General features: G+C 42.5%; 1 protein-coding gene across 1 annotated transcript; it reads left to right on the forward strand.

Annotated features, from left to right (window-relative positions):
- The first annotated feature begins 614 nt into the window (after positions 1–614).
- Positions 615–11182, forward strand: LOC116224724 (histone-lysine N-methyltransferase PRDM9-like). Its single transcript, XM_042710505.1, has 8 exons — positions 615–711; positions 2110–2241; positions 4530–4658; positions 6847–7118; positions 7244–7311; positions 9730–9932; positions 10178–10204; positions 10326–11182. The coding sequence occupies exons 1-8, from the start codon at positions 615–617 to the stop codon at positions 11180–11182; spliced, it is 1785 nt and encodes a 594-aa protein (XP_042566439.1).
- Positions 11183–11601: the final 419 nt, after the last annotated feature.

The raw sequence follows: 11601 nt of genomic DNA on the forward strand, positions 1-11601 counted from the left end.
CTGGACCTCAGGACACGTTTGAGAGCGGCAGTTCTTAACTAATGAAAAGCCTAATGAGGAGAATGCGAATGAGGTCCCTGAAATCATATTTGACTTGCACTGTTGGAGAGGGGCGTTAGATAAAGTTAAAGAAAACTTTGATAACATTTGTGTATTTCAAGGTAACTTTTATATGAGAAGACTAATTCTTATTTGTAAAAACTTTAAAAAGGTTATTGTTTTTTAATGTAATTTTGCTAACATAAAGAACCATTGATGATCAAGTGTTTTGGGGTATTTTTTTGTTTTCTAGGTCAAATACCTTTTCAGCTAGTCAACTCCTGTGACAGCAAGGTCTGAGAAACATACCTCCAAACCATGAGTTCATCTGATGAGGTCAGTAGAGCTCAGCAATATTACTACACTTGCTGCTACACTTTCCGTCATCTCTACTATCTGCACCCTGCATCACACAAAACCCACACACAATCACTCATGTACACACACTCACATACACACATTCACTCACACACACACAATCACTCATGTACACACACACACACGCATTCTGCTTTACTGCACCTGTCTCTGAGTCGTGTGTGTCTGCATCCTAGGAGAGTTTCAATGGCCTCAGAATGCACTTCACGCAGACCGAGTGGGCGCGGCTGGCCGAATGGGAGAAGGTGCGCTTCAAAAACATGAAGAGGAACCACCTGGCCATGCTGGCCATAGGTAGCCATTACGTCACAGTTTCAGTTTTTTACCCTGAGCTGTACTGAGCCTTTGACAAAATTAGATTATTTTTAGGGATGCACCGATACCACTTTTTTACAAACCGATACGAGTACGAGTATTTTTATTTGTGTACTTGCCGATACCGAGTACCGATACCGGTACTTCTTAGATTTGGTCTCCATGAAAATGCAATTCATTTGGAGGCAGATCTTATTTTTTCCTCTCCAGATTATGTCAAGCCTATAGTACAAAATTAACAGAAGGCTATCCCAAGCCAAAAATAAACAGAGCTTTCTGGTTTTAACACACAAAAAAAGCCTTCAAACAGACAATATCATCACATTAGACAAAATGCAAATATAACCAGATAAAAGGCAATTCAATTTGCTGCATAGTTAACAACACAGTCTGCTTAACAAAAAGTGAACAGAACTATTACTGGATTAGCACAAGAGCACATTTCAGTTACAAAAGGATCAGAAGAATCTCCTGCTCAAGAAGGCTACACAAACAATCACTTAACCTATGTGGCACAGTCTTTCTCTCTACCTCTCTCTCTGTGTGTGCGTGTGCGTTTTTTTCTTTTGCAAGACGTCAGTTAAGATTGGTTGCTTCGGTCTTGCGCCACTAGCATCAGTGAACTCTGTGTACTTAGCACTATGGTGTGTCTTCAGATGTTTAATCAAATTGCTTGTGTTAAACGAAGTACTTTCCTTTCCGCCCCTCGACACCGTAGCAGTGCAGATCTTATACTGTGCCTTACTCCTGTCGTCATCATTTATCTTAAAATGAGCCCAAATCGCCGTTAAGGCAGCACAATGAAATTGCTAATCGCTAACGAGATGCTACCAGCTAAATTTAGCGAAACCTGTATACTGAAATACTTTGACACTATGACAAACTTTCCTAACACAGTCAAACATCAAGCAAATGCAACACAAGATGGCAATTAAGCTACTTACTAGTCTGGCAGAGAGTGGTAGGACAGGTAGGACAATAAATCACATTTTGTGTCAGCATAGACCGGCCAGTTTGATGCAGTGAAATACTGATGAGTGGTATCGGTGCTTGGTATCGGCAATTCACAAACGAGTACGAGTATTTTAACGAAGTATCGGCACCGATACTGGTATCGGTATCGGTGCATCCCTAATTATTTTAATAACAAAACAATAACATTAATTATATCTTTATAATACTAATGCTTTTTACAAAAGCTTCTGCCAAATAATTCAACTTAAATATCTGTGGTAGTCTGTCTGTATTTTGCCAATGTACACTATGATTTCAGAGTTGTAAACCACACGTCATACAGTATCTGTCTGTCTCTCTGCCTTGACCTGTCTGCCTTCCTGCCTGCCTCTTGGCTTTTTTCCCTGTCATTCCCCCCGTCAGGTTTGTCCTCCACTCCTCCAGCCTTCATGAAGAAGGGCCGGGCCAGAAGGGAGACGTTGGCGAGAGCACCCACTGCTGACAGCACCGACTCAGATGAAGAGTGGACACCCAGTTTGGAGAGGAGACCTCCAGGTCAGCATACAGCTAAAGATTTGAAATCATCTTACCAGACAGAGAAATAAGAAATGCTCATCATGTGCAATCCAACATCATACAGTTGAAACGTCACCTCTCTTAAACTGTTATGATATAAACTTAACATTATAACAATCATGAAAGGGAATTTATTGCAGGACTGTTATATAAACCCTAACCCGTGAGGCGCACCCAGCCCCCAGCTCCTGCCCTGCCATCTCAGGTGAACACCCAGCCCCCAGCTCCTGCCCTGCCATCTCAGGTGAACACCCAGCCCCCAGCTCCTGCCCTGCCGTCTCAGGTGAACACCCAGCCCCCAGCTCCTGCCCTGCCGTCTCAGGTGAACACCCAGCCCCCAGCTCCTGCCCTGCCGTCTCAGGTGAACACCCAGCCCCCAGCTCCTGCCCTGCCATCTCAGGTGAACACCCAGCCCCCAGCTCCTGCCCTGCCATCTCAGGTGAACACCCAGCCCCCAGCTCCTGCCCTGCCATCTCAGGTGAACACCCAGCCCCCCAGCTCCTGCCCTGCCATCTCAGGTGAACACCCAGCCCCCAGCTCCTGCCCTGCCATCTCAGGTGAACACCCAGCCCCCAGCTCCTGCCCTGCCATCTCAGGTGAACAGCTAAACTTTTTGGCCGTCCTTATGAGGATAGATAGGAAGCAGCGTCGGAAATACACGAGGGCAAAGGGCAAAACTAACCCTAGGAAATATAATTTTGCCCCTGATATCACTAGGAGAGGGGCAAAGAATGCCCCCATAATTTCCTCTAATACAAATGATAATGTAATGAACTTGTAAAATACATTGTAGCCTATATGACCCGGTCCAGTTGCCATAGAATGTTTTTCGATTTTCTCCTTGACTGGTAATCAGCCGTGGCACGCACTAGCTCGCCCGGATTTGGCCAGATAATAAAAACGTGGCTATTGGCCGCCCTCATTTTCTCCTGTGCACACGTGCTCCTTAAAAAAGTAAGTGTCGAGTCCTGAGATGGAGACAAAGAACTCCATGACATGAAGCAACAATTTATTGTTTTTATAGTACTGGACAACATGACAGAATACTGTTCATGGTTTCTGTTCATTCACTGGATTGACTGCCTAAAAATACTCGCTGTATTAGAGATACTGATGGGCATCTTATCAGTCAAATGTTATTTACTATAGTTGTCATGGTTACCATTCCTAGTTTACTGAGTGACTTGACCCGATCTGCTGCTTAGGTGTCCCGTTATACTGAAATATCAGACACCCGTCAGCCAATCAGAAAAGAGTATGAAGACATTAAGTTAGGTGAACAGGTAGAGCACTAGACACTACAGAAAGTGGGAAATGTTGAGCGTTTGTTCACTAGTTGACTTATAGTCAGAAAATCCCGATCCTTAGTAGGGAAAGCCATGACACACACAAACAGAACAGTAGCTCCTGTTCCTTAGGGACAGAACCATAGAGGGAGAGGAAAGCAAACAGGTCTCATAAGCACTCACACTATAGAATAGAAATCAGTTTTCAACCTATCAGCAGCAATGCTCAGTGTCCTCAGGCCTTACAGTAAAACACACTAACTCACACATACAGAACATATGCATAAACGGGACAGAACTCATGTTTGCTGATCGAACTCTCAGACAGAACTCATGTTTGCTGATCGAACTCTCAGACAGAACTCGTGTTTGCTGATCAAACTCTCAGACAGAACTCGTGCTTGCTGATCGAACTCTCAGACAGAACTCGCTCCTGTTCCTCCTCAGGTCCCCAGAACAGACTCAGACCAGGGTGGAGAGAGAGACGGCGTGGAGAGTGTGGATGGACAGGGAGGGAGAGAGCAAGACCCAACAGCAAAGAGACCTGGTGAGAGGGTTTTTACACAGGAGAGTATACACACACACACACACAGGTCACAAACATAGGTCAGTATTTGGACATAAAGTAGTTGAGCGGAAGAAGGCAGATCACAGTTTGCTGTATGAGCAATAAAGGCAAACAGCAAATTGGTTTCACAAGACTGTTTTGTGTGTGTGTGTGTCAGGTGTGTCTAAGAGAGAAACAGCAGAAAGACCAGTTAGGGTGGAGGCAGCCAAAATGGAAATCTACACACACACACACATATATATAGTAAACAGTATGTATGGCAGATCTAGATACATAAAGCAGTCATTTCAAAAGAGGGGGGATTACTTGATAGCTTGCCCAATGAATAGTAAAGGTGAGCAACAAATCATTTTAAAAGTTTGTTTTCTTTTATGCATTGTGTTTGTCTTTTTGTATTATGTGTGTGTCAGGAGTGTCAAAGAGAGAGTGGTTGAAACAGCAGAATGGCCAGTTGAACAGCTACAAGCGTGGAGGCAGCCTGCGCAGCAGACCCAGAGTGAGCTACACAGAGGAAGAGGAGCCCAAAGATGAAGATTACCTCTGTGAGTTGCTCTTACTGCTACCTTTCCACTTGACACAATCTCTCTCTTTCTCTCTATCTAGCCCTCTTTTCAATGACTGGTGTAAGTGCAGTAATATCACTGAATTTCAACAGTATAATTGTTCATTGTCCTCTTTTCTCCTCTTAACTTCCCAAATCTAAAGGTTGATCTGCTGATGACTTCATCAGGGTTCCCGCGGGTCCTTAAAAAGTCTTAAAATGTCTTAAATTAAAATTCGGGTAATTAAGGTCTTAAATTGTCTTAAATTTCACGTAAAGTGTCTGTAGGTATTAATTTTTTTGCCGGTGCGCTTAATGACGATGAGAAAGCACAGTGGCGCATCGTAAAACATCTCATAGTTGATTAATTTAGTATTGTGTGAATTGAGTCTCCGCAATTTAATAGCTGTTTACGGTAGGTCGGCTACAGACGCTGACGTCAGGCTGCGTGTCGCCATTACGCGGTTGTCGATGTGAGGTTCAAAATGCAAAGAAGATAGGGAAGTGCAACGCAGATTTCGGTGCTTCATTTCGGTGCCTAAGCCAATTGAACACGGTCGCTAGGCAGATTCCATGGGGCACATGTAAAACTGCCCCAGCTCCCAATGTAAACGTTTTCCTGTGTCGCTCACGCTCATTGGTGTTTTCATAGCAACAGTCTTATGACAGTGAAGAGCAGGCAGCATTTCACAGAACAAGCACAAACAGAACTAGCCATCAACCTTTTAACAGAGAAAATACCGAAAGGTAAACGGTCAAAAGTGTGGCTGTATTTCGCACAAAAAGATTAAAACATCGCGACGTGCAGCAAATGCAACAAAACAATTGCGTGAAAAGAGGGGAGAGAAGGCAAGAGTCAACGGCAGATCAGCAACCGAAGACTGGAAAATAAACGGAGATCACAGCTAAAGGTAGTCTCTTAAAGGGGCAGTACACATTTTCTCGTACTCAGTGTGTTCAAGTAACAAGATTAACTATAAACAACATAGAAAAGATAGGTATAAACAAATCATAAAATGGTGAAATTTCATGAAATGAATGCAAACAAAATAATACATTTTTGACTCCAATAATACTATTTTTGCAAAAGAAGTTTGAAGCTGTTTTTTGTATTTATTTATATTTATTTAAGTATACTATAAACTGTTGTTTACAGTTAATATAATGTTCATAGTTTGAAGTTAAAAAGTTTGAAGCTGTAGTTGGAAGCCAAGTGTTTTGTATGTATTTATATTTATAATATACTTTAAACAGTTAATATATTGTTCAATTTGAAGAAAAAAAATTGCCTTGGCAATAAAAAAAGCCTTTCTTTAATGTCGTCAATCGTCGCTTTGTGCTTTAAAAAAAGTATCGGTTCAGGCACCGTTTATGCACCGGTATCGTTTTAAAAGTATCGGTTTAGCACTGGTATCGGAAAAAACCCAAACGATACCCATCCCTACTAACGACGATACAAGTTCAGACGCCACCTCTCAGTCGGCTGTAACAAGTTTCATTTCACCGCCAGACACCCAAAAGGCAGAGGTACTGTGGGTTCTCCATACTGTGACGAGGCACAATTCATTTAAATCTAACGATGACATACGTGGCGTCTTTGCTGCCGTTCCCCGATTCGCAGCTTGCAAAGTCATTCACCTGTGGTGAAAAAAAAACGGCATATGTCGCCAAATATGGCATCGCTTCATTCATCAAGAAGGAGCTATCGTGCAGCGTTAGTGAGAAACCATATGTTGTCATGTTTGACGAAAGTATGAATAAAACGACAAAGAGCAAACAAATGGACCTTCATTTGCGATTCTGGACTACTGATGATGAATTTGGGATGTTACAAAACAATGGACCTCTCTATTCATTGGTTTCTCTCATGAAGTCATGTGATAACATTAATGTTTTCAAACAGTTATTATTTTCATTATTCGATATGATTCCTTCATGCAATGCATTGTGTTGTTTTGTGACATTTTTGGGTCTTAAATTATATTTGTTGAGGTCTTAAAAAGGTCTTAAAAAGCATTCAATTTTACTTTTGAAATGATGCAAGAACCCTGTTCATACCGTTTTCAGCCATTTTAAATAGATGTTTTCACAGTTGCTGGTTATTGAGTTTTACAACAGAATGATGGTACATCTTTAGGTTGCATCATAATATCAGTAAATGATCTCTGATTCGTTTCTTTTCTCTGCAGACTGTGAGGACTGTGAGTCTTTCTACATTGATGAGTGTGGGGTCCATGGCCCCCCTAACTTCATCCCTGACACCCCAGCTCCTATAGGGGTCCCAGACCGAGCCAGACTCACCCTGCCACCTGGACTGGTGGTCAGCGAGTCCAACATTCCAAACGCAGGTCTGGGGGTGTTCAACCAGGGTCAGACGGTGCCCAGAGGGGCGCACTTTGGCCCCTATGAGGGAGAGGTGATGGACAGGGACGAGGCCATAGAGAGCGGATACTCCTGGGTGGTGAGGGATCAAATGGTGTTTCTAAACAATAAATGCTTCCAGTCTGAAAAACTGATTCCAAAAAAAAAGTGTTTAACTCCTCTGTGCTGAAACAGGTGACAGTGTTTGATTCAATGTTTCCACAGACATACAAGAGCCGACATGTAGATGAGTACATAGACGCAAAGAGAGAAACTCACTCCAACTGGATGAGGTTACGTCCTTCTTTATTTCCTCTTGATTCTTTCACTTGAAGGTCCAGTCTGTGATTCTAATCCACACTTTCTGCCAGATTCAGCACATTGCTCTTCTCTCTCCTCTGGCTGGCCGTTCAGTGTGTGTCTCAATAGTACAACTTTACCCAATTCCAGCCAATCAACACGCTGATCCAGGAGCACATTGGCTGTTGAGCTCAAATATCAGCAACCTTTCGCAAGTCGCAGACTACACCTTTAAGTCTGTCTCTTTCCTATCTGCTGTTCTTGTTGCTGTCTTCTGATCTGTCACTGATATAAGTCACGTATTCAGAGCTGCCAACATACACGATTGTGGCGTAGCAGATACGATTTCCAGGCCCCAATTACGCTGCTACGCTTGACTTAAATATCCTACGCATTACCCAACAAATCGATATCATTCATCTAGCAGGCAGCCACGTGCATGTGTTGACATCCAACCAGCCCTAAAGCTCACATATAAGCCGTATTATGATTCGTCCCTTGCGTAGGCAGAGCCAATAGGTTCGGGGTACTTTATTATTTTTAATGCCGTCACTACCTTGACCAGGATGCTATGCTGTTTTGTAGTTTAAGAATTCCCGCGGCTGATGAGGAATTCTACACATGTAGACCAGTAGCGTGCGGTGAGGTTCGTGGCTGGTGAGAGAGCTGGTGATCTGTCAGAGTCAGATTTACAAATATATAAACCCTTAAGTAGCTTAAATCACCATTCAATTTGCAACTTGCACATCGACTACTGGTTGTTTTTCATATTTCACATCAGCATTCTTATCAACACACATAGGTAAGGTACATACAGTTGGCAGCTGCTAGCTTGTGATGAACTTGTGTAAATATCTGTGAATATGCACTCATGAATATGAACTATTTCATACGAAGTTGTACAGGCACCCTGAGGGTTTCTACCTTTTCCCATTATAATTGTTTGAGTTAAATCGAGGAGACTATAACATCAGCTAGATAACTAGCTATCATTTCATGCAAATTGAACTCTTCCATTTAAATAGTTTAATGTTGATTAAAGTTCCCTTAGCTAGCTAGTTATCCTAGCTAGCATAGCAACTACATAACCATAGCAAACAGGAAACACAACCTTAGCTGCAAAGTTTAATTTCTCAAAATCAGCTCACCAATAAAAAGCAGTCTTGGGTTCAAAGTGATCACAACCTCTTGTATGATGTTAAATGGCTTCACATAGACATTAAACAATCCTCAGAGAAATAATGTGAAATCAACGGAGCAAGGGCTGATATCAATGTAATGTTAGCGAATGAGGGGTGAGAAGCCCCCCCCCCCCCCCTTGTTAATATTTAGTCTCCGGTGTTCGTCCAAAGCCAAATCAATTCTTGAGGTTCCAAAAAGCAATTTGGCTTTCAATCTGAGTAGTCGATCGTGTTATCTTCTGTCCGTCGTTTGAAGCAAACCTTTTAGCTCCGGCATTGGTTTCCCATTATTTATCACTTCACGTTTCGATTGAAAATCCAGTTTCCAGGCTCTCGCACGCCCCCTTCATTGAGGCAGAGGTACTGTTTGCCTCCCCTCTGTGCTTTTTCACTGCTAAATAGGTTCTTCACTACGTGAAATACATGACCTATTCTATGGATAGAAGGGACATATAATAAATGTGCCTACAAATTTTCAAAATTTCCCTCGGGATGAATAAAGTATTTATCTATCTAAATATTACAGTGGTGACAGACAATGAGAAAGCTAAAGGCATGCGCTCATCCCAGTTTGTGAGGGATTGCACAATCTGAGATGAGGCGCAGCTCGTCACTGTCTCACCTTGCGTATCTCCGTTCTGTTTGAACAGGGCATGCGCAAATTCAGCGATTTTGATTGTAAAAATCAAATGCTTAATAATAATGCTTAAAATGATTGTAATCATACAGAAATTACATTTATAGCACAGATCAGTAAAGAAATATTAATACTTATTTTAGGTTGAACGCTCTAATGTTCAGTGCTTAGTGACCACCATCTGACACTACATTTTCAGTACTGTATTTGGTAATTCAGTATTATTTCATGTGTTTGGGTAATAAAACACCTTTTTGTGTATGTCTGTGTATAATTGTGTGCAACAGTACAGGGAAAAGAAGAATTATACACTCAAAATACTGCCGTTTTTTGCAGAAAAACATATCCTAATATGACCTAGATTGCATCTCAGATCACGTAAAGTCTCTGGCTTCTGGGGGCCTCAGCCGCCCCCAGACCCCCAGCCTAAAACATTTCCACCTCGCTCCGCTCGGCTTGCTACTACTTTCTGAAACACAATGCTGGCAGCTCTGCGTATTTCACACCGTGCTTTATATTTATATTTAAGTTGTAGAACTAGTATTTACACTTATCTCTTCTGTGTCATTTTCAATCTCTGGTTTCTCCATCAGGTATGTGAACTGCGCTCGTGACGGTGAGGAGCAGAACCTGGTGGCGTTTCAGTACAGAGGGGGGATTGTGTATCGCTGCGGTAAGACCATCGCCCCTGGAGAGGAGCTGCTGGTCTGGTATGGAGAGGACTACGCCAGAGACCTGGGCATCACCTTCGACTACCTGTGGGACATCAAGAGTAGCGCCAAAGGTACATCACAATGTTACACCTGAAATACTGTCTGTTCAAAGGTAGCAGCAACCATCTCCGCTCCACATGCTTTGAACTAAATCTGCCATCTAGGCCAACCTCATCTAGTGAGATCACACCGCCCTTGTTAGAACAGAGAGGGTCGGACGACTCAGCAAACATCTCAGCTTCACCTGCTGTGAAAGAACTTGAATATAAAAGAATGTTAAAGAGCAATTCTGCATCACAGACCTGAATCACTGATGAGTGGATATAAGATGATGAGAATATTGAAATGAATGACAGTAAGAAATGTTGGAAAAGAAATGGTTAAAATGTATGTATGTACTTTTATGTAAATTTTACATCCAACATGTTTCTTTGCCTGAACCTAAATGTCATCTTTCTCTTTGTTCTTTCTGTCAGAGGTGTCGGCGTCTCAGGTGTTCTCGTGCTCCTTGTGTCTGTTTTCCTACACGGCTCAAATCTACCTCCACAAGCACATCAAGAGGAGCCACACGGACGAGTACGTGCGACTGCTGAGGTCTGGAGAGATCAGACCAGAGACTTTGGCACCTTCCAGAAGCGGTGCCCAACACAAACAAAAACATTTAACTGTGCCGTCCAGGTCAACATCCAGTAAAGTCGCCCCTAACCCCTCTTCACAACAGGAAGGAGCGAATGACAAGAGAAGTCACCACTGCACTCAGTGTGGCAAGACCTTTACTCGAGAGGCACATCTCAAACAACACCAGCGCACTCACACAGGAGAGAGGCCGTACCACTGCACTCAGTGTGGCAAGAGCTTTACTGAGGGGGGAAGTCTCAAACTACACCAGCGCACTCACACAGGAGAGAGGCCGTACCATTGCACTCAGTGTGGCAAGAGCTTCACTGTTGGGGGAAATCTGAAACGACACCAGCGCACTCACACAGGAGAGAGGCCGTACCACTGCACTCAGTGTGGCAAGAGCTTTACTCTAGAGGGAACTCTCAAACTACACCAGCGCATTCACATAGGAGAGAGGCCGTACCACTGCACTCAGTGTGGCAAGACCTTTACTCAAGAGCATCATCTCAAACTACACCAGCGCACTCACACAGGAGAGAGGCCGTACCACTGCACTCAGTGTGGCAAGAGCTTTACTCAAGAGGGAACTCTCAAAGCACACCAGCGCACTCACACAGGAGAGAGGCCGTACCACTGCACTCAGTGTGGCAAGACCTTTACTTCTACGGGTCAATTAAAGACACACCGGTGCACTCACACGAAAGAGCCCTAACCATGCGCTTTGTGAAACAAGAACTTCATCACATGGCAGGAAGAACTGCAATGGTAAAGATGTATTTGTATTGCTGTTTAATTATTTGCAAATTCAAGAGTATTTAGTTTAGTGACGTAGTACTAGTTAGAGAATTACTTTATTACTGTAACTTTTTTTACTTTAATATTTTAACTTCAATACTAGTACGTGTAACTTTGTCAACTATGACCAACAGTTACACTTTCTTTAATGATCGATGTCTTTTATGCTCTAATGCTGTAATATAATGTAATAGCATGTATGTTGTGTATGTATTGTAAATATTCACTTATTAGTGTGGCTTTTTAAAATCATTTTTTTTTTTAAATCTTTAAATAAATACATTTAATAATTTAAATAAAGTTCATGTAATCATATTTAAACTATGCTAGTGAAAA

This window comes from Clupea harengus, chromosome 18 (assembly GCF_900700415.2).
Source record: "Clupea harengus chromosome 18, Ch_v2.0.2, whole genome shotgun sequence".
Lineage (NCBI taxonomy): Eukaryota > Metazoa > Chordata > Actinopteri > Clupeiformes > Clupeidae > Clupea > Clupea harengus.

Bases quoted from the DNA above. Each gene is read 5' to 3' on its own strand.
- LOC116224724 (XM_042710505.1), top strand. From the start codon at position 615: ATGCACTTCACGCAGACCGAGTGGGCGCGGCTGGCCGAATGGGAGAAG. The intron at 712-2,109 runs GTAGCCATTACG...TCCCCCCGTCAG, and splicing joins CCTGGCCATGCTGGCCATAG to GTTTGTCCTCCACTCCTCCA. The intron at 4,659-6,846 runs GTGAGTTGCTCT...TTTTCTCTGCAG, and splicing joins CAAAGATGAAGATTACCTCT to ACTGTGAGGACTGTGAGTCT.